This window comes from Plectropomus leopardus, chromosome 14, assembly GCF_026936395.1.
Source record: "Plectropomus leopardus strain MGB_pleo_1.0 chromosome 14, ASM2693639v1, whole genome shotgun sequence".
Taxonomy (NCBI): domain Eukaryota; kingdom Metazoa; phylum Chordata; class Actinopteri; order Perciformes; family Serranidae; genus Plectropomus; species Plectropomus leopardus.
This window is the reverse complement of record NC_142189.1, coordinates 7,841,529-7,865,990: the sequence shown is the minus strand read 5'-3', so window position 1 is coordinate 7,865,990 and position 24,462 is coordinate 7,841,529. Positions and strand designations below refer to the sequence as shown.

Below are 24,462 nucleotides of genomic sequence, written 5' to 3'. Positions count from 1 at the left end.
AGAGTCCTGTCTCTCAGCCAAGTTATTGGTCTGAGGAAAGTAACTGCCTGGTTACACTGTTTTTATGAGGCTCTGTTATTCTTTGTCACTGCATTCACTCCACAATCTGCATCATGTAACCATGCAATTTAAATTTTGAAAATAAAAATGAGGCTTTGTCCACATGATTGAATGGTAAGTCTCCACTACTTCATAAACAGAAATGTAAAGGCTTAGAACAAAGGCTGCTGTGTTGTGTTGACGGGTAAACAAGTAAAAAAAACAAAACAGATTAACTGGGTACAGAACACCACAAAGCTACATATGGAAGTGCATCACAGAGGTAGGAAACATTTGTTTGAAATCTTGACATTGAGAAGTCTTACTCTGAATAACGCTGAGTCCAAACAGGTGACAGTCCTTCAGTCTCAGGAGGTCACACACCTGCACCAACAGTTCCTGGCACAAGGTTTTCACCTGAAGGGGGGAGGGGAGGAGAAAATTTGCTTTTAGCTTTGTAAGACGACCTGTTAGCTATTATTTTAACAAAACAAACATAAATACTCACACATAAGCTAACCCAGTGCTAATGTATGGTATGTATCGCATGCTGTTATAAAACCACCACATGTATTTCAGTTCAATTACGAAACACGCTTTTGACCATAATTAAAAATTTGCACACAGAGCAGCTGTTTTAGAATGAAAATAAATCAAACAGCTGTTTAGTTACAGGGATTAAATAAATTCCTGAGGTAACTGCACCACAAAAAACAGTGCTTTGTATGCAGCAGCTGACAGCTGCAAAGACACACTGACCACAATTTGTTATGAAATTAAAAACCTCTCACTGTAGGCTGAAAAATAGTTAATGCTAGATAACATGTCAGGGAGATAAATAAAACTCCAGCGATCAGCCCTTTAGCTTAGCTGAGCATAAACATCGGAAACAGGGTGAAACAGTTATATCCATAGCTTAAAAAACACCTACCAGCAACTCTAAAGCTCACTAATTAACATTTTATATCTTATTTTGAATTTATCTGTACAAAAACCAAATTATAAAAATGATGTGTTGTGGTTTTAAGGGTAGTCATCGGGGCATTAGTACCCGCTAAATAAGAAGAATTCAGCAATGGTATGTAACAGAGTCCTTCTTACTAGTGACTTTAGCAAGTAGCATATAGGTATAGTATGCATCCAGCTGCACAGTATGTAGACTAATGCATGTAATGCAGAACCAAAGTTGCTAAAGTTAAAAGTTGACAACAGAATTGCCATTGATGACAATAAAATATAGTTTTATTTGTACTCACATTTACTATGACATTAAGAGTGTCATCATTGGGCAAAAAGACACAGACACAGCGGCGGTCCTGCATGGTTTTGTTGTTGTGGAAGTTCAGTTTGTTCATCTTCGTGTGGCTGAAACAGGACAGGCCCCTCCGCCTGCAACCAGGGCTCTGGGCCCTCTGACGACCCTCCTCCACCACCACAGGCACCAACACCAGTCACTGTATCCCTGCTTCAGCTGCAGCCCAGTACAGACACACCAGCACCAGCACCTATGGGCTCAGCAGGCCAAGCAGTGCTCACGAGGCAGAGCATGGGGGCACGAGCTGCTGTCCGCCACTGTGGAGACACATCAAAGAAGATACAGGATATGTAGGAGTGTTCTGCAGGATGAGACAGAGGCAATGACTGCGTGGTTGACATGGAAATGAATTTGTTTGAAGATTTAAATTTGCATTTAAAAATAGCAGAAGAATGACTTTCAACTAAAAGAGTCTGACAGGATAGGAGAAATAAAAGACGGACAGACAAAAAAAGGAGGGCAGCGTTTCTGTTTGTGTCCATGAATATATGACATCATTTGAGAGGAATGTCAGTGACTCCAGAGGAACATGTGAACATCTGTCTGGAGAGGAACTGATGAAATGTAATGATGGGATGTAGAAACACACAGTCTGACTCGCAGCTGAAAAACTCACTGATTTCTAACATTTTCTCACTTAAAACATAGCAAGACCATCTCTGAATGTTAACTTTAGGGCATTTTAACGAACCAGAAATACAAAGCTGCAGCAGAAAAGGCATTGTATGACCATGCATGACTTGAACAGTTGTTAAGAAACTTATGCTCAGGGGTTTAGACGTTGACTGGGCGTGACTTTGTTGGCTATGTAAGCCAAACATCTTCACTTTTCCCCCCTGGCATCGGTTTTGTCCACTCATTCAGTTCTGTTGACATGCTTTTGGCTGTTTGACTTTTTCACTGTCAGCTGGCAAGTCAGACTGTAGCTTTGTTTTTGGGAAATACAATTATTTAAAATGTTCATAAACAAATTTTGAAGTTTTGGAAGGGAATGCTTACTTTAGCTAAATATACTCTCTTATTATCAAAGGACAAGGGCAAAGCGTTACAGGAATTTGATAGAATATCTGCATACTTGATTTTATTGTTGGAAATTTTGACTTTGTCCAGCACCTGAGCCCAAGTTAAATATTCACACATCTGCTTCTATTTTATAATAGGAATTTATTCTCTTGTCTCTAACAACTACCTTTCTCATACACACAGATACAAAAAGGAGAGAGCGAGTACGCACACGCCTCCAGCATCAACAGTTGTCTCGTGAGCAGCGAGTAGCTCACAGCATGATCTGTGCCTGAGGACGTGTGAGGCCTTCACAGGGTGTGAAAAGTCACAGACCAGACAAAAGAATGTAAAAGAACAATCATTTCAGATTAGCACCTCTTCCTGTTGACAGCAAAGCACCTTAAAGCCATGTTGTCATTAAACACAGATAAAAAAAACAATTAGCATGTGAAAAGATGCAATTAAAGGATTATTTAGAAAAGCTGAGGAGTTCAAGTCAGTTTTCATCATCATCATAAGCCCTTTTTAAACAAAGATCACACTGTATGGCAGCCACAAAGTCCGCTCTCCACGCTGCCTATGCTTTTTTACACAGAGCCAAACTAACGGCAGAAACATGCCAATCCAGTGTGTGATTTTAGACAGCATGCTGGTATCTGGGAGGCAAGAGGCGTGACGTGTGACACAAAACAGCCTTGGACTCTAGTGTGACATATAGCATAAGTGTCAGCAGGGGTTTCTTAACAAAAACAATGGCTTAATCATTTACAGTCTCTGTTTTATGGCTTTTGATCTCATCCTCTGCTCAGAGGGTAAGGAGCTCCCAGATTGAATTGTCTCCCTCATAGGAGGAGCTGTTTAGCTGCTCCTCTTCTTCTTTGAGTTAGCTGCTAACTGCTGCTAGCTGCTGCCAGCTGCTTTTTAAATCTCCTCGTGATGGGTTGCACATATAACACGTCGTCAAAACTTCAAACCTGTCCTGTCCATAGTCCTATCCTGCCGTCTGTCTTTTACACAGACGCTGTTACTGCATTTGTTGCCGAATTTAAGGTAAGACCACTCTGCCCCCCATTTTACGAATGTATCTTTAATAAAAGACGTCGAGCTAAGATCACAGTGCAATATTCCCGTCTTGAACAGGCAGCTAAAAAGGGGCTATAGCTAAAAAATTCCCTGCAGTCTAAGGCCTCCTCCAGCTATGCAAAGTGTAGATTTAAGTCACATACTGCTTGTTCTCGCTTTTAAGCCGTGGCAATGAATAAAAGTGAAATACCTGCCTTAAATTCAGTAAATTGCTCCTCTATCAAAGCAAGCAGCAGTGAAAACAACAACACCAGGATTAGTGACTGGACTGATACCAATAAAAAACAGCTTTAACTGTAGGCTCGAACCTCTGCAGCAAAGTCATAAAGTGCTTTTCGGACTAAGTGCCCATTCAATGCGGCTGCTGTAGACATATAACACTGCTTTGTTGAAGCGGAGACAGGGAGCATTGTGGGCCAAGCAGCCATAAATACACATACTGTTGACATACAGCATCAGTTCTCATTAATGCTGGTCATTGGATGTGCAGTGTGGCGGGCAACCAGCCACTCAGCAAAGTCTGCTGATGAGCTGTGACTGGGGCGGCTGCTTGCTCTGCTGCTGACCTTGACTGCACACATCACCACCGCCCTGCACAAATACCACAAACATGTACATATATATGGATAAAAATAGATATACATGTTATAAGATACAATCACACACACTATGGGTATATTCCTGCTTTTGCCACGAACATATGTCAGGTGCTGCTACAGAACAGCTGTGTAATAGCAGTGGGGTTAATTAGAAGTGAGATCAGTCTAATTGGATCACTTCCCTCCATCACTCGCTTCCACTCCAGAGATTGAGAGTGATGCCAGTAAGCCAAGTAAGATATATTATTTGGCAGAAAATACCTTGTCTTGACTTGTGTTGTTTGCCAGATTGGCAAGCTGTCCCCCAGTCAGGAACATAATAAAGAGTACTATAAACTTATACCATGTCCAGCTACAGCCGGATTTAGCCTTAATGCAAGGGGTTAACTGCAATTCATCCAAAGATAATCAGGGGGTAGATTTTAATTTACAGCACAATTTAATCATGTATTTCACATAGTATTTGTTTTACAGTAGAGAGAAAAAAACAACTACTAGATGCATCACAATTCTTTCTTGAAATATTATGTCTTGATACAAAAGTAGATTTAATTTAACTAAATTTTCAACATGATGATCACCGCCAGTAACAGTACAAGACTGGGCTGTACGTTCCTTATGGCTGAACCAACTGGATTGAAAAATGTAATGTAACGGACATAAAACATCCGTTCTAAGCAAGGCTACATCTTAAGTTTTGATGAGGATGGCTGCGTGGGAGCACCCACAGATTGGTACAATATACATTTATTTTCACTATTAATCTGCTCATTAAAATCGGGAACTAAGAAATGCTACCATAAGCGAGGCAACACAGGTGACAGGCTAAAGCCTATAGATAAAATTATAAAAATAAATAAATGATTAAATATATATCTTTGATGGAAATATTCAGCTTATACTACTGTACCTGCCACTTATCTTCAACCCAAAATGGTTTCAAAAAGCTTAAGCATTGTAAGAGCCATTTGTACTGGGTGTTTTTGCCAAGGTTTATAAATCTGCGTACAAGGTGGAAACATTCACACGTCCGGTTTAATCTCCCTGCAGAAACGTTAATGGCCCTTGAAGTGAGCTCTGTTGAAGTCATATCATCTTGCATTTTCAGCCAGAAATATGATTCCTGACTTCCAGAGTAACATCCTACTTACCACTCGTTTATTACATTGTTGAATGCTAACGGCGAAAGTGGATGCCAGTGTTGTAGAGACGAGGTAACTCAGACATAACAGAGTACAGTCATTATTGATGGGTCTAAGTGTCTGTTGTGTCATGTCTGGTCTAAACATGAGACATCATCACAGAGGCAATGTCCACTGTGAAATTAAAGGGTGGATTCTCTTACACGCTGTGTGAGGGATGAGAGTGCTGGATAATGAAATTATTGCAGCTTTCCATCCCCCCCTTTTGACTGGCATGCAAAGTGTGATGCAACACTGAAGTCCATCTAAAGCAGCACATGCACAAAAAGCAGCCAACTGAGATTCCTCTCGCCTTTCAAACTGTTATTCTGTCAACGTGGCAAGCCTCAGAGTCACAAAATCCCACATTGGGATACAGAGAAAGGGCCTCTGTCACAACTGCACCTCTCTCTTTCTCATTCTTTCCCTCCCTGCTGACATCAGAGGGGTGGAGAGTCTCTATGTCCAAATGTTGGATGGTGGAGCTGGAGAAAAACTTCCTCTGCTTGGAGACGAAGGGAACCGGCTGCCGCCACGCTGATTTAAGAATAGCTTCAGGTACAGCATGTGTCAAAGCTAAGGGAGGAAAAGAAGAGAGCGGATATATACACAGCAGAAAGAGAGGGAGAGCAGGAGGGAGGGAGATGGAGAGAGGCAGCGCTCGAAGCTTAGGGCATGAAAAAAGAAAAAACTGCTGCAGTCAGGAGAATTCCTCACTAACATCTGCTTCTCATTCCAACAATGGCAGCCTTTGATTCCTGATGTACACAACGAGCAACAACGCCACCGTCTCCATGTGCCCACAAACTGCATCCTCTGACAGCATCCTGAAACCTCGCTGTAATCCCTGAGCTGGAGCTAAACACTGTTTACATGTCTTGTTCAGTTTGACTAACTGATTTTGTTTGGCTTCAGCTGCTTTCAGAAGTACATGGACCATTCAGATAGTCTTAACCAGTCAGTGGATTAAAAGAGTTAGCAAATACTTTGATAATCAATTTATAGTTAAAGCCATTTTTCAAGCAAAAATGACAAACATTACTTAGTTCAAGCTGCACTACTTCGAGTAATGGCTGTTTTCGTCTTCTTATGTCATAGTTAACCTTCTTTGAGTTTTGGTCACATCAAACAAGGCATTTGAAAACGTAACCTCGGACCTCATGAAGTCGTGATGGGCACTTTTCACTAATTTCTGATATTGTGTAGACCTAACAACTAAATATCTGGCTGATCATTTGCTCTGGCTGGACTCATCAAACTGGCATCAGAGAACTTGCAGTGATGCAGGCTGACTGTTGCATTGTCTCATGTCGCTTGTGTCTTGGCCAAAGAGTTGCACTTGAACACACCGCAAAAGCTACAGCCAATGGCAAACTAGCACACAGATCTGCGCCTGTGAGAGCAACTTACTCCTAACAGCAGGTGACGGTCGTCTGTATTCGTCATTCAAAAAAGGAAGACTGACAGGAGCGGTTCAAGATGCTAGTTAGCAATTAGCCAGTTAGCACCTCAACATCACAACCAAAAACCAAATGATATTTACCATGGGCCAGTAAGCAAAAACAAAAAAGTTACAAACCGTTTTGGCTGAGGAGCTCAATAGCTAAAAAATGATCTAATAACAAGTTTGTTTTGAAGTCACGCCCCCTTGTTTGCTTACGTCACTTCCATTTCTCTTCTCGTGCTCTGAGCTTAACTGCCAATCAAAGTGATTTTGCACACCAACAGGATCTGGCCGACACTACTACCTGCTGAATCTGCCAAATAAATAGGCATCAAGGGCTGACCAGTGCTAGCAGGGTGAATCACACCATAAAAACTAGGTTTACAGCTGAATATGTCACTCTGGTAAACTGTATTTTTAGCCACTTTTAGACATTTTAAAGACAAACTGATGAATTAATAGAGAAAATAATCAGAAGATTGGGTGATAATGAAAATAATTATTGAGATAGACCAAACTAAAAATCAACAAAATTATACTATTGAGATCTTTTAAAGAACACTATGAATGAGTTACTTCAAAAACTGTTTGACCCAGTAGGGATGCCTGATACCACATAATAGAAGCTAAAATATCACCCAAACCTCTAAACAACACTTGTAAGCATTTAAAACTTCCATCTGACAAAAGTAAAGAACACCACAAAATAAAACCAAATTATGTACTCACAGAATGAATAGTTGTAAGAGCTAAATACAGGGTTTTCAGTGGGCTGGGTGAATGCAGCAAAAACACAAAGCACATCCTAATTTTATGCAACTAATCATATGGGAGGAAGCCTGCATGATGTGCTGCAGATGCTGACACAAACTGCCCTGCTGAAATATTTAAAGGGCAGCCATTCAAAGTGCACAACTTTTATAAATAGTGCAAATGACTGGATGTGAACGGGAATCCCCCCCCCCCCTTCAGTTGGCTGCCAAGAGATCTGTTTATTCAGCTGATGAGAAATGTTGCTGAGCTGACGAGTGGCTCTAAATCACATCGGTCACAAGATGGCATTAGCCTTCGTAGTGAGCCTTCCCTCCTCTGTTTTGTTTAACCTACTGATACACTCAAAATAGGAGCTGAGTGTTAAAAAATAAACAGGAAAGAGCATGCTAGTGGGGCGACATGCTTGACCGCCCAAACCACCAAATTCTGGACAGTCTAAACATCTATTTTGGACTCTGGCTGGCTTGTCATGATGTCGGGAAGTGGCTGTCGTTATGTACCGGAAACACGCTCATGTACTTGACACATAAATCCATTCCGACTCTGATAATCTTACATTTGACTTTCTCTGCTGACGGCTTAAACAAATAACTGTGACAGATATTAATAGTGAGTGGAGGCATGATTAGCTGCTCCCTCATTAATACCTGGATGCTGTGTGTGAGTTTTTAGCCTTTAAGCCTAATCTGAGAGGCAGAGGGAAAACACGCGGCACTATTTAAGGCCTTGATTCCCATGATCCCTTGCCCATAAGATCATGGAGCAGATAGTTATATGTCTAGTTCCACTTAGCTAGCAAGAAAGATAAACTATCTGTTTCTGTCTTAGAGTCAAACTAAAAGTCTGAGAGCCTAAACCAGATTTTAACAACTTATCTTAACTTGATGAAATGTAGAATCTGAATTACAGTAATTATCCACAACACAGACTGACCTGGTAAATATTATATTCTGTCACGCTAAGTAATCTATAGGTTTGCTCATATTAATCCAACATCTGCCACCATGTCCTCTTTCATCAAATGTCATACTCATTAACCGCTGAAGGTCAGGCCCGTACACAGCATGGCACTGTAACACTGTTATATAATTCACAAAGAAAAGTCGAGGAATTGGATGGTGGGTGGCCTCGGGCTCAACCACAGCTCACATGGCAAATGTGGCTGCAATATTTACCATACATTATCTCAACTGGCTGGAGGGGCTATCTCACTGGAAAGGAATTTTAAAGACTTTTCTCATCACTTGGCTTTTGACTTTCAATCATCCTTTGTCTAGGAATTACTCTGGATTAAGGAGCTGGAGCGCCATCCAGCTTGATGAATCATTCTTGATGGAGATGTAATTATGAAAGTGACAGTTTGAGTCTTTCTCAATGACAGCTTTCCCAGTGCCAACACCAGATTCCCAACTGCCCTCGTTGAACCGTTTATTTAAGACTTGTGACACCAGCTATTAGCGCAAAGAGACGTGATGTGGAAAGACATATCACTGTTCATTCGTGGCAAAGGGTTTATTGACAGATAAAGGTGAAAATTATGGGTGGGAATCTTTGGGAATGTCACAATACTCATTCATAATGACATGATTCTGTTCATAACTGTTTCTGTTCTGGATTTAAAAATTAATTCTCAGCTAAATAAGTAGTAGACGGGGGGGCACTGTTTTCAAGCTTGCACTCCAGTGAGAAACCACTCTTGTCTTTAGTGTTATGAATTGCAACATGAACCATAACAGGCCGCTAAGACAACTGGTCTTGATGAAATCATCGCCTGCTTTTTTCTTACTTTATTAAAAAACAAAATTAGCTGCAGTTATTTGGAAGCAAGTTACAATCTCCAGTACTAGTATGGCAACACAAATACCACTACTGGCCAAGGGTTCAACATTTATGTTAACACTTGTGTTTTCAACTGCCCAATTGGGCAAGTGGATCAGAAACCTACTTGCCCAAAGTCAATTTCTACTTGCCTCTACACAAACAGTTATTTATTTGAGGTTTTTGAAACATGATAGGATGTGGAAATCAGTCGTGCGATTACCTACACGGTTTAAGTGTCATAACTAGCAATGGCAAGGCCCTTCAGACAGTGATGACAGTTTAAGCGGTAAAGTGTTCTTGCATGAAACGTTAAACATTTTGTTGCGATATGGTGTTTCGTTCACATGACAATAGCGTTTTGGGGTCCTGAAAACACAAACTTTTGAAACTGCATTCCAAAGTGTAATCTTTTGAAAACGCCACCGCTTCAGTTGTGTAAACTGGCAATGTGCTGAGCCTGTGAGAACGATGACGTCACGGCCACTCTTTGCGCATGCGAGTGGTGTGCTTCTATGGCGTGTCATTACAAAGTTACACCACTAACTGCTGGCCCAGCATGCATACTACAGCATTTGATTGTTTTTGTGGATCTCTGTACACAACAATTGTTCTCACAATGTTATCATATGAATTAGTTTTTTTTTTGTTTTTTTTTACAAATGCAAATCATCTTATTTTATGCAAATCAACTTTTTCCTCACCCCTTAAAATAATACAATCATTACATATGTGGTAATGATCAGGTGAAATATGTTAACAAAAAGTAAAAGAGAACTCAAGCAGCAAAGTTCATAACTCGATGAACTCAGTGAAGAACAACTTAAGCTCGGTTACCTTTATGGAAAATTATTTCAACATTTCTAACATCTGGCTTTCATGTGGAGTGAGCGCACACACACATATACACACACTTCTCAAACCGCCAGCACTGCCAGACATGTTAGAACAGAGTCAGCAGTCGCTCCCTTCCCTCCCCGCCCAGCATTCAGGCTTGGACTGAGCATGAGTAACCCCACAAAACTAGCAATCGCAGTGCAGCACACCACGGAGACGTCAAACCGACCATTACGTACGCTTGAAATAGAGCGGGCAGCCTTAAAGGAGAGGGTTAAACAATGCACTGCAATTATAGCAAACCCAACCAAACCCTGTTGTTTTGTTTCTTCCGTTTTGACAGAACGAAAAGGGCTGTTGAAGGTGATCTGATCTATTTCCTGAGTGCAGCTTTTTTTACTTGAATTTTCTGCTATTGTTTACACTGTCACACCTGAAGAGAGTCACAAGACTGAGACGTCGTATTAAAGTTAACTGCAGCATTTCATCATATAGAAAATAAAATACCTGGCAGAGCGTCTTACAACATACAGCTGCATGAATTCCCCTCTTCCTGTCACTTGGTAGTGTGCCAACATTTCCTTTAGCCACAGCCTCATAATTACCTCAATAGAAAGATGAAGTAAAGATCATGTAAGTCATCATTTGGCCTGATTGTTCACTCTACACCAAAACCCAAACAAGACTTTTGAAATGGAGCTGTGACAGGGAGGTATAAATATGCTGCTAGGAGCAATTCATAAGCTCTGGTATCTAGTGTTACTGACCCAAGACTGAACCTGAGTCTCAGTAACACGTCTATCAGCGACCAATCTGGCCAAAATCAACATAATATCCTACAGGAAACACTGAGAGCTGCAGTAAGAAGCGTGTGAGATAAGCCGATAATATCCTCAGGGGGGATGCTAGCAGGTTAAATCTCTCTGGTCCACTTCCTTCAGAGAACTCAAGCTTCACTAAGAAGGCCAAGTAACCAGAGGAAAAAACACAATCTAAGGAAAGGGGAGAAAGGGAGACAAATGCAGGAAGAACTGACCCGTTTTCTTTCATCTGTCCCCTTTGGTGAACTTAAGACAAGGATATGAGGAGTCATGCAACATCCCTGCAGTTACAGAGAAGGCATGCAACACTGAGTGTGTGTACATGCTGGTTTTTGTCCTAAGTCTGAAAAAAGCTATACTCCTAGTAGGCTGTTTTTATGGCTAATGAGAATAAATGTTCTGCTAACACTCCAGTTTACATGCAGCTGTGCATAATCTGATTAATGTGCCCTAACATGTCTTTTATCATGTCAAAATAAAAAGAAGTAGAACACCTGGAGCTGCCTGTCATTTTGATTCTTTGCAACAAAACAGGATTTTTTCATAGTTTCCTACCAATGGCAGACTTTTTGGACTCTCTCTTTCCTTCCTTAACCTTCCTGAAAAGGTTGATGCTGCATTATTTGTGCGTATCAAAAAACGTGTTGATATGCAAGTTTTTCATCAAGTTTAAAAGACATAAATTGTTTTACCCAAATTTTTATAAAAAATACAGCATGACCTTTTTGGTCAAGTAAAAAGTCAGATAATCTACTTCAAATGTTAAAAAAAACAACCTTTTTGTATTCTATCCTGATCTGCATGATAGTAATGCGAGAGGAATTAAGTAAATTATTTACAAATGAGATATTACCAAGGAACCCTGTTTATGTACAGCGTATCAATGACAATGCACAGCAGCAAACGTAAACAGACAAGAGGCCGTTTGTCGCAAACTGTGGTGAAAATCCCAGTTTAGACAAATATTCAGAATTTGGCTGTATACGTGCCCAGATAATGGTCCTAAAACCTGAATAATATGGAAATCGGTGAATGCTTAATTTGGAAAAAGGCCTGAGAATATTTAAACAAAATATACTGTTGATGTGACTGTATCAAATCCAGAATATTGTCATATTCTGAATAATAGGGAAATATTGGTGTGCATGTAACCGTAGCCACGGATGTTTTCCTGTACAGCATTTTCAGGACTCAAATGAATTAATTCCACTCATTAATACACAAAGTTGGCAATCTTTAAAAACACATTGCCACCTCTCTGGAGACCTCAGCTCTTTAAAGGCTGACTTTCCTGAGATACAAGATTTGCATCCAAAAGCAGCTGCATGGACTAGATAGTAGAGTGATATGAGTTCAGAGCCCTGGGCACCTGTATAACTTACACAAGGACATTTGGCTGCATACACATCCACATAAAGATAACACATGCAATCGGATGGGAAAAGATAGAGTTTCTCCTTCTTTATGGCAATAACAGTAATGTCATCTACCCCCATTCCTCAGTTACATTGTCCCATCACACAAAATATGGTTCCTCTTACACCTTATCTTCTAGCAACAAGGCCGAATGCAGATCAAGTGATAAATGCAGGAGCAAGCCTTTTATAAACAAGATTCTGAAACGGTATGAAAATCCTCTCCTAGCATGTATGGGCTTCCCTTGGAGAATTTGCATAGCGAGGAGACGATTATGTAAAAAGCCTATAACAGGTTATCTCCAGTTACCTATGTATAGCACCACTGGTGCTTTTTTTTCTTCAGCTCAGGTTCTGTGTCTAACAGTTTTTGTATTCACTGTGTTGTCTGAGCATCAGAGAAAGCCAACCCCTAGGCTAGGGATTGAGTTGAGCTTTTGATGCTGAGTTTAATACTGAGGAAATCACTCATAAATTCAGAAAAACAACAGATCCACTGACGCACGTGTGTAACAGGTAATGTCATATGTAGTAGTGTAGTACATTAACCCCTTAAAACCCGAGCAAATTGACTTGATTTCTTTTTTTAATCATGGGGACAAGGCAATGAGCAACTTATTAAGACATGCCCCAAAAATTTACAAAAAAAACATAAAAAAGTCCCAAGAAAATCAGCAAAACAAAAAATATGTATGTATATATGTTTTTGTTAAAAAACAATTTCAGCATGATAACTTAAATATAAAATTTGAGATCCATGGCCATTTTGCAACGTTTCTGAGAGAAATCAAACAAATTTGATCAGGTTTCAAAGGGTCAAATAACTTGTGAAAAGCATCTAAACGCAGCACAAACACAATTATATTGATCCAGGTTTAAAATGGTTCAAATTAAGGTTAAACGCTTCAAAGCTAGATTGTAAAACACATTCGTTACTCATATAAAGTTTAGGTGGGAAGAGGGGATTGCCTTGTGCAATTATGGGCTATCCTATCACACATTCCAACAGATTCAACTGAATGAGTCACCAACACACACACCAACCATCTTTGTTCACGCGTTTCCCTTTTGTTTCCTACTCATGCAGTGCTCTTCCTGTCCAGACAACACCTGCACATCTCTCTCTCCAACACCGAGCCAAGAAAGCATTGTGATCACAAAAACATGAGTTGTTTTTCTTCCGTTTCCCCCCCACAGCTGGAGCCAAGAACTGGATGGCATGTCACATACTGTATGCTGGGGAACGGGCCACATAAGGTAGCTGATTAACCCACCATATGTACTTGATGAGTTTCAAGTGTTAGCAATCCAAACAGGGGATCCCCTGACTGAATGTGCTGGCCAAAACTTTTAATTTTATTTGTAAATTGCAACGTACATCTTTTTGCAACACCTATGCAGTGTGCAATGATTATTATATTACATTAACAACCTCTTTAGGACTTTGCCACGGAAGTTTGAGTTACAAGATATTAAAACAAGCAACCACCGGACACAATTTAGGATGGCTAGCATCCTAGCTACTGAAGTGCTCTTGAGCAAGACATTAAGTCGCGCTCAAGTGCTCAACATCTGACATCTCTGGAAATAACTTGCCTTGAGAGTAAGATGAAAACACACAGAATGAGGCATCAAATCTTTAAAAAAAATTGCATTGCAAGACCCAAACAATGTTCACAGCCTGAAACTAAAGTTAAAACTTTACAGAAAACATGAGGATTCCCATTCCCCTTCTTTCTGCCATGATTGCTCTCTGGTCTAATATTAAACAGAAGGAAAATTGTTGACATTCCTGAGTACTGAGAAAACAACTTTGCAGTTTGTTTTGAAGGGAGGAGAAAGGGGGGATTTGCAGCCCCAAACAGGATTGATTAGCATGAGTTACACATTATTTTGTGCCATTCAAGACACATACTTTGCTGCTGAAAGGATGTGTCGGGCATTGCTGGCATGGTAATTACACAACAATAACACGGAAGGAATTTTGGCAACGTTTTAGTAAAAATTTTGAACTTTAACGTTATAATTCAGTGGATAAAGAAATAAATATTAAGTGATGTCTTTGCTTTTCCATGAGCTTAGTTTATGGACAAAGTTAGCAAGAGAATGGTACGTGATAAAGTTAGTTTTTAAAGGTGGACTAACATTCAAAGCTATAAATACCCATGAATCTACTATCAAATTTCGTCCATAAAACAAGTTTGTGTCGCGTTAAATAAAGACAAAATTCCTCAGCTAACGCTAACAGAAAAAACTTGGTTGCTCATATTTCATGGCAACATTCCCTGTAAAATATCCTGGCAGCATCACCGTTGGTGAGGCAACCTAACATAAGCCGTGCCGAGTTTGCTTTTTACCGTCTTTAAACACTTAAAAAATACTCACAGACACTGAAATACACTTAAAATAGCACAATTAAACTTAATTTTGAGCGGCTGAAATGGCGTTACGTTTAATGTACTGCTAGCTAAAATCGTAACCGTTGAGAGTGGAGGATTTAAAAACGGGATAAAAGCATCTCGCTACTGGAGCAAAACTCACCTTTTTAACGAGAAAACGAGTTATTCCGTTTGAAAAGTGTTAATCCAAAGTGGTTAATTTGACGTTTTTACAAAAAAAACTGACGGAAAAAGAAATCCACAGTTTGGGAAAACTTCAGTAAGTTTGGGAGAAGAAACGTCGTTGTTGCCGCCTTCAACTGGAGCCACATTCTGTCCCTGCTGGAGCCGTAACAAGTAGATAGGAATACATGTGCGGTGCATGGAAGCGGGATAGGGAGGGGGGGCAGCGATGAGGATGACGAATTTGTATCGACGACGCCTACAAAAATTGTCACAAGCAAATAATTTAATCTAAATTATTCAAAAAGTATTCAGTTATTTATTCCACGTCATTACTGTGTGTGTTTACGCCATTTAATCTCTAGGATCCCGTGCCACCCCCCCTAATGGGATCCTCATTTGGTATGGCCCACGTTCCATTCCTCCCGACTGTGCTGGACTGGAGCTGTGCCGCATTAATTTTGGAAGTCGGCGGGGAGAAATAGTAACGGCGTCGCCCTGTATGTATTAAAAGCGCACCCAGAAAAAAAAAGTTTTGTGATGCATGCTCAGTTTATTTTTACATCCGGATCACCAACACTCTGCAGCTGGGCTTCTTTTATATGCCTTTCTCTGACCAGGACTATTATGAAACATGTAATAAATCTTTTCACAAGGATAGAGGAAGGTTACCAAGACCCCATTGTAAAATGCCCAATTACATGATATCATAGGATATATTATTATCATAATGCAGCCAACCATAAAGTGACTTTGAACTTTATGGGAAGTCAAAATGTAACTGCCTATATAAATATTGTATAAGGGCGACTGAGGTGTTGGGTCAATGATTTAAAGCAAAATTGGTCATCAGTGGCATTTCTAAGATTTTAGGACATTGGGGGCTTAGTGTGCTGCACAGTGGAGGTCAAGGGGGAAAATCACTTGAATTTATTTATTCATTTATAATGAACAACCTCTACCATGATGCTTTTTTGCATAATGACACCTTATTTACCCTTAAAAACCTTTTTTAAATAAATTTCGATGTTAAAAAAAAGTTAATAGTGATTACAATTGAATATAAAAAAATCCCAGTATTATAATACTGCTAATATTACAGTCAAAATCAGGACAGAACTCCAATTATAACTTTTGTTTTTTTTGTTGATGTGATATTGATGAATGTAAACGCTGAAGAAGGGCGTCTGGCCAGAAACATCGGTGTGGCAATAAAGAAAGTTATAATTGGAGTGCTGTCCTGATTTTGGCTGCATTGATATCCACTTTGAGGATTCAGCACCCATCTCAAAAAGTTTAATTGTGAGTGAGTGCATTGTGTCTTATTTTTTACAACTGCTATCATTAAAAATGTATTGACTAGAGTTGGAAAACAGTTAAATGTATCAGTATATTTTAACATTGGTGGAATGTAACTACCAAGTATAGGTATGAATAAAATGACAGATTATTAGATCCAGGACTTATTATCATTATTATTATTATTATTATTATTAGGCCTATAGGTATTCTTAAAACATATATGTAGCCGACATATTTTGATATGGGGCTATTTCTAAAACACTTGGGGCTGAACCCTTGGAAACAAAGGCCCAACAACACAAGTAAGAGTCACTCAAATAATATTAAATAGTATCAATTAATATGCACATCATATCCACTGTTATTGATTGGCTTATTTCAGAATCAGGCTTATTGCCAAGGTTTCTACAGGAGACTTTGCCTTGGTATCTTGGTGCATAACAAAGTTGGAAAGAAAGCAAGAAAGAAAGCAAGCAAGAAAGAAAAAGTAAGTATTGCAAAAGTTAAATGAAAAGAGCTCTACATTAAGTAAAAAAAAATAGGATTTTATGTATTATGCACAAAAATATGTTTTGTGCATTACATTGAGTAAAAGTAATCACTCATTTGGGTTTAATAATTCTCTTATGAGCCAAGAGCAATGTAAATATGCCATAGTTGCTAGGTCAAAATAACTTCATTGTGTTGATGTGACTAAACAACTCAACTTAAATACTACAAATACACCAAAAATGGGTGACAAAACATTGCTCTGGGTATGATTGGTGACCCAGTGTCATACCCATGGGTACTGGGTAAACCTTAGCTATATAAAATGGGGGTTGTGGGGTCCTACGCCAGAAAATTTTGATCATTAAACACTTCTTTCCTGAATTCTGGTGATTTTTTATGAACAAATGTGTGCCTTTTCTGCACCAACTTATGGTGTAAATGTCTTAAATTTGGTCAAAATAAAAGTCATGTATAAATACTGAGGGAGGTGTGTCCCCTGCGGTTGCTACTGAATCACTGATGGCCAAGAATAATAAAGAAATAAAAGAAATCTCTTTTGGGGACTGTCATGTTTTGCGCTTTCTAAATTGTAATTCAAACCAGAGCCAGTAAGTAGTTTGTTGGGAAACTAGGAATGTGAGAAGCCATGATATAAAGCACCGCCGACATTACATAAGTAGGAAAAATGTGGTGGACACCAGCTGTGCCACGATAATAAATGGAGACATGCTTAATTTCCGTGCTTATTAAGATAAATTCCTTGTATACTGGACCTTCACCCCTCTCCTAAAGCCCCGTCCTCCCCCTTCAAGATGTCAGCCACTGGTTTAAAAGTGGGGAGCGCCCCTCTTAGTTGACATGGTGACCTGTAATTAGTGCTCGGGGGCCCACGCTCGGCTCAGAACTGCATGTCAGAGAGAGAAATGGAGTGGCAAACATGAAAAGGGGCGCGGAAGTGTGCCTGGTCAAGCCGGCAAAACCCCTCTGGCTTGGAGTGCACACGGCTTTGAAGTGACATCAGAAAAGGACCTGTGGACAACAAAGCTACCAAGAGACCATTATCTGAAAAAAACTGCACACCACAAATCCCCATTCCCAGGATCAGACGCCAACTGATCACGTTACTGTTATGTTTGAAGATGCAAAAGAGTCAAATGTAAATCTAAACGTCATTTAGTGGGAGTGGTATATCATGTGTGACACATAATAAAGCTGGCAACGCCTCTTTAGTTGTGAAATATATTAAAAAAACTTTCATTCACAATTTTTGTTACCCAATCAGATTGCACTCTCTCACTCTGCCCACCGGTTCCTTGTAGACTGCTCATATAAAGACTCTTTGTCCTCTAAAACACAAAAAAAACCTTTTCAAAACACTGTCCAAAACCACTGTAACGAATGCAGCTCCACATATGACACTTCTGACATGCTGTACGGCTTACATCCCCCCTCTTCCTCCCTCTCAAACCGCAGAGTGCTTCCAGTCTTTGTCCGCATCACCCCGGTCTTGATTTGATTAGTTGTCTCTGGCCGGTGGTGGAGGTGCAGCGGGGAGCAGGTTGGGCTTTTGGTTGTGGCAGTATCTGACTAATTGAAATAACTCCCTCTGTGTTTCTGTCCCCCCAGGGGAAGATGAGTAGCCCCCCTGTCCTCAGCAGACTGAAGTCATCATGGAGAGTCCTTGCCATCAGCCCTTCTCTCGGTTTAATATGACACATGCAGCTACTCCAACCCCCAAAGCAGGGCAAAAGCACAACCCCTTTTCTGTTCTGCTAGTCAGCTGTTCTCATGTACTGCTTGTACATATACTTACTAGTGTTGTAGTAAAGAAAATACTAACCAAGACCAGAGTGTTCTGAGACCAGGACAAGACCAAGACTTTAAAGGGCCCAGACTGAGTCAAGAGAAGACCATGACTATATTTATGTACGAACAATTTTCCTGTGATTTCTATGAAGGGTGGAGGCCGTTATCAGAGACAAAAAAAAGCATCTTGGAAAGGCTGTAATCTCGTGATCAGTGCGCTGATGGGAGTGAAGACAGAGGTTGTATGAGGAGTGCCCGTCTAAAGAGTTAGGTTGGGGTGGTGGATGGATCAAACAAACACAGGACTTTTCCCCAGAAGTAACTCTAGTTATTTCACGATACATTGTCATCATGTTTCTTAAACCTAACCTTCGTTACTTTACTTGCCTAAACCTGTATGCGTTAACATTATGTAACTTTAAATTATGTATGTAATGTGAAAACGCCCAACAATTTGTTTTCTTAAACCTTACTAACAGAATTTTACTTTCCTAAAACTTCAAGATTATTGAATATGTAATGTGTCAACACTTAACCATGTTTCTTTTCCTAAATCTAATCTACATAACTTTACTTTCCTAAACCTTACCTATGTTACTTTAAGTAACTTTATGTTAAGTACATAATGTGATGATGCCCAATCATGTTGTTACTCCTAATCCTGACCTATGTAACCTTATATAAGTACGTAACTTGACGAGTCCATTCATTGAGCATTCATTTTTAAGATATCATGCAAACCACAGTATGAGGATAAGTTGCTATGGTACACAGCAGCATGAATTTTGTGGATAACCACCTTAGAAATGTTACGTATTATTCAAAGAAACCTACAAATAAGTTCAGCATATATGGTCCACATCCAAAAATTACATCCATGTAAATTTGTTAAACATCTCACTGTAAAAACCAAAGGCACTGATATGCTACTACAACGGCCCTCAAATCTTCAAATTTCAGGTTTTCACAAGATTTTTTTAACCCGACTGCTGCTCTCATTCAGCCACAGGAGTGAAGCTGTTGCTGCTCCCATCTATTCAGTTTAAACTTGATTTCAGTGTGGCCACAATAACTGCATTTGGAAGGTGTTGTGCTGTTGTTAGAAGTAATACATTCCTCAGATTTACTGGAAACTTTATTTTGTCTGCACACTGCAACAATTTGGGGTATTTGAACTGAACTCAATGGCCCTTTTATTTATTTCTTTATTTTTTTGCCTTCAAAAGGTAGTAAGTTTAAATCTGACAACAAGCATGTGTTTTGAGATTTCTTGGAGCTTGGACGTGAAATCTAATAAGTCATGCATTCAGTCAAAGCCCAGCAGATGTTTTCTAATTGTGGTCATTTGGTGCTCTGTTATATAAGAACCAATCTGACCGAGCAATGTTAGGTCAAGAGAAGTGTTTCCTGGTTTTGAGTGCCAGATCAAACAGTACTATCCGTATGATACTGCTGGTCAAGTTTATTTTATGTACTTTTTATGAATGAGATTGAGTGTAGATCCATTCTGAGGCAATACGGCAGATGGTCAGTCAGTTGCATGAGATCCATGATTCAATATTCTCTCCCCTCAGGGAAATACAGAAAAAGAGGAGGGGTATCTGCTCGGAGGATAAATTACGAAGCGTTTCGGTGAAAGAAGCTTGCAGGGTGCACCCCAGACTAAAGTAATTTTATCGGAGAGCAATATTGAAACGGATCACTTGAAAGTTTTGAGAATGAACTTCCTCGTCTTGCAATATTGTGAGAAAAGTGCAGCTGTAATTCTGAAGCCCTGGTGTGCTATAAAGTTCGTTGAAGAACAGTAGAAAATCCCTGCAGGCAGGCAGATAGATGAGGGCATTGATCTAAGTTATTGTGCCAAAGCCCTCTTCAGACGCTGTCTGAGAAGAACCCATTAATTTCTCCATGGCACCAGTAATGGCGTAGTAAGCAGAAATAATGGAGCGAGATTAGACAGCTTGTTATATTGTCTAATTATTATGCATGCAAAACTGTTGTGGTGCAGCTTTTGATGGCAAACGTCAGTAAGACTTTTCCCTCCAGATCTAAACATTGTTTGTTCTCATTGTTGATAAAATGTGATCCACCAACAGTTCTTCTTTTTCATTGTTTTGCAGAAACAATCGCTGCTGTATTTGCTGACACAAAAGGTCCAAGCATTCGCCGCTTCAAGTCACATCTGCAAAGTCACCAGCTCGTTTCTCAATGCAGAGAGTGACAGAGGGAAATATAAACAAAGGAAGAAAGTGAGGGAGTAATGGACAGGGGGGTGGAGGAGTGCGAGTCACCAGATGGTACAGTGAAAAGAATACACAATGGTAACACAACACTGGCTTCATTCACTGCGCTAATGTATACCTATACCGCAAAAATATACACGGCTCAGATGTAGAATGTAGTGTTATGTTGGCATCACTGGCTGGAGTCATTGTGTGAAAATCATCCCTTTAATACTGTTTAAAGGACTATATTTTATTTGTGGATACACAAACGCATTATATTGACATGGTTTCAGTAATGAAAGCCAAAAGGTTAAACCAATATTAGTATAAATCTAATACTATACTATTATACTATGGTTTGATTCTGGTTTATAGCAGTTTAGGCTTTTTTATTCTTAAAAAAAAAAAAATCTTTATTTGGATGCCCATAGCATCCAGAAAGTGAAACCACCGCAGGATGAGGTCAGGTTGAAAAAGTAGCTGATAGCAGTTAGCGACTAAGTTAAAGAAGAAAAACAGTGGCTGTAAATGTTTGCAAACTTGTAAAACAATGAGGTCCATGAGCTTTTGAACCTCTGAGCAGAGGACGAGATGAGCTGCCATGAAACAGGAAAGGTATGATTTCTATTGCCATGTTATGCCATTGCTATTGTTTAGAAACTGTGCAGACACACCTAAATCAAAGCTATTGTGTTCAACACATTCTTTTGCTCCTGCAATGCCAGCATGCTATCTAAAATGGCATGCAATGCAAAGGAGGCACAAATAAGGGACTTTATGGTGGCCCTATAGCACGATCACCGTTTAAAAAGTGATAGAAAATAATCTGATTGTTGCATCCCAGTACACGCAGAGGCCCTGAATATGAGCCAGGATACAGAATACAGGGTGTCTTGTATGTGTTTTGGGTGCAGAGGCATGTTGTTTTGTTTTGAAATGGCATCCACGTGGCTAATGTAGCAACATGGGGTCTTGCTACGAGCTGTGAGTCAATACGGGCCAGATCTAAGCACCAGCTGTCGTACCTGGCCTTGTCCCCGTGCATTCACACAGCCACCTGGCTCTCTGTCAACACGGTTGAGGGCTCAGCAGACACATCACTACTAATATAACTGCTCTTCATTTAGTGAAAACAATAATCAATTCTGGAGTCGTCTGTATGACAAGAACTAATTACTTTGGTGTTCTTGCACTGCATTTCCCAGAGACAATTGTGTGTATCCTTGAGGACTGACAAACACTTTAAATACATTTCTATCCTCATAAGGCCTTAAAAACATGTATTTGTTTAAACAGTGAAAGATGTAGTCTTCTTCTTTGATGCCTTTGCAAGTATATTGCTAAGCTTGTGTGCATTTTGCCACCACAAACTGTTGAACTGTTGATGGGTTAAAGCAGCAGCAGAAATGTGTGTTCTGTTGTTCCCGTGCTTGTGCATTTCTGACATGTGTGCACAGTGAAATAGAGGACATTCCCTCTGAGGGGAATTTCACATTAGGGTCCCGGGCCTGGATCACTTGACCCCAAAGTCCAGTTTGTCTAAATTTTTTGTGTGTATACTGTGTACCTAAAGCCTCCTGCAGCCTGTGAGATTTCTGCTATGTTATAAGTTTAGTGCACGATGCACTGTATGACATGGATCAAAATAAACTTAGATATGACATCAAGTATGATGTATGCAGACTGTGCGATAACATCACCTATTAAATCACAGGCTACGACATAGGGCCATCGACATCAATACGCAAGAACAAAATGTCTTTGGCAATCATACACAGGCTCAGTATGAGTCAATCGTATCTAATATAAAAACAGCCTTAAAAACAGTGCTCCATGGCGCTATGAGTTGTCAATAACTGCACAAAGTATCTTTAAATCGCAATTGTACTGACTTCCGGTTTGATGATGGAGAAGTTGGACATCTGGTGAAACTGCGCTCCGACAATTATTGTGATTCAATCATTAAATTACCCAAAACGCAGTGCAACTAAGATAAAGGGATGGGTGAGTGGGAATAGAAACACTAAAGATCACAAAAGAGATTTAAAATGTCCAAAACTCATGATAAAAGTGCTACAACAGCAAAGGCTAATAACACCGCCGCAGCTCAAACTAACAATCTCAGTGGAGCAGCTGAAGGATGAAGGAGTCTGGCACTGAATACGACTCCTAAGACATAATTGGAGCGATAAATTGGAATTGCATTAATGGATAAATCTCCAACTTTTGCAGGGCATTTACCCAGTGCTGCTGAAGTCAAGAACCACAAGAATTTTGTCAACAAAGGCCTGAAGCTTCACACTTAAAATTTTAATAGTACATTTAAAAACCTTTTGTGCCATTTCTTTTTATTCTGTACCAAAGTTTATTTCGTCAGAGTAGGTGTCACAGTCTCAAATTTCACTTTCAAATAATCCAACACTGATCGGAACTGTGCTAATAGTTCACTTTCATAGAGATCACTGACGGGTATATGTGCTAAATTATTAACTGCAGGTATCGAATACAATTGTGAGTATTGTGTGATGGAGAATTTACACGTGCTCTGCCCATGTGTGGCCTCTCTGACCACTAAGAGAGGTAAGGAGAGTATTGAACGACTGTGATAGATGGCTAATGGACCTTTTTATAACAATCGTAAACAATTATTGATTTTGTCTGTCTGTCAGTGTTGGTTCAACTGTGCTCTGATTGGCCAGAGAGAGAGAGATCAAGGACTGTGATTCTGGTCAGTCACAGCTGGTCTTTGTGCCTCTGAGCAAGGTTAGTGAGAAGGAACGGGTGGATTGTCTGTTGTCCTCCGGCCAAATTCAAGCTGAGATCAGCAGAGGTTTTGTCCTTTACAGTAACGACTACATTTCCTCTTCTGCTGGGGTCGACAAATTTTTATGCCTCCGCACCGGCGATAACTGCGGGCAGAGGCATTATGTTTTCTGGTTGTCCGTCTGTCTGTCCATCTATCTGGCCCATCGTTTTGAGAGGTCAAAGGTCAAGGTAACTGTGAACACATCTGTCTCATTCTTGTGAATGTGATAATTCAAGAATTCTTTGAGGGCATTTCTTCAAATTTGGCACAAACGTCTGAATGGACTCAACTGATTCGACAGATTCACTTGGACTCATCAATGAACCAATTAGATTTTGGCGTTCAATGCTTAAAGGTCAAGGCCACTGAGAACGCAATATCTAATGATGGTCTTGAATGAGTTTTCCTCAAATTTGGCACAAATGTCCACTTGGACTCAAGAATGAACCGATAAGAATCTGGTGGTGGAATGTCAAGGTAAAGGTCACGGTGACCTCAAAAACGTTTTGTTTTTGTTTTTTTTACCGTAACTCAAGAATATATATACATATATATATATATATATATATATATATATATATATATATATATATATATATATATATATATGCTCAAATGCTTTGGAATGCTTTAGAAAAATGTCTCATAGGATATAATGATGAAGTTCAAATATCCAAGTTCTTATATCCAAGAGGCCAAAGGTCAACAGTGACATCATAGCATTCTGAAAAAACGCTCATAACCCAGGAACAGAAGGACAGACATTTGGTCAGACACTGAATTTGTGCCACTAATCTTGGGTGCGCACAATGAAACTGTGCTCATAGTAAAGATCTACTGTGCTGCCGTGGGGAAGATGTGTGTGAATCATCGATTTTTTTCGCAGGCATACATGTAAACTGCAACTGCAAAATGTCCGGTGCACAGAGGCATATAACA

At 39.8% G+C, this 24,462-nt stretch overlaps 1 protein-coding gene across 1 annotated transcript in view; it reads right to left on the bottom strand.

Annotated features, from left to right (window-relative positions):
• The window catches only part of frmd6 (FERM domain containing 6), a 35,006-nt gene extending 19,925 nt beyond the window's left edge, over positions 1 to 15,081 (bottom strand). Inside the window, exons 1-3 of the mRNA XM_042500547.2 lie at positions 14,873 to 15,081; positions 1,296 to 1,611; positions 366 to 456 (exon numbers count right to left, since the gene is read on the bottom strand). Of these exons, the coding sequence (XP_042356481.1) occupies positions 366 to 456; positions 1,296 to 1,394 (190 nt within the window). The 5' untranslated portion in view covers positions 1,395 to 1,611; positions 14,873 to 15,081. The remainder of the gene's footprint in view (positions 1 to 365; positions 457 to 1,295; positions 1,612 to 14,872) is intronic.
• Positions 15,082 to 24,462: the final 9,381 nt, after the last annotated feature.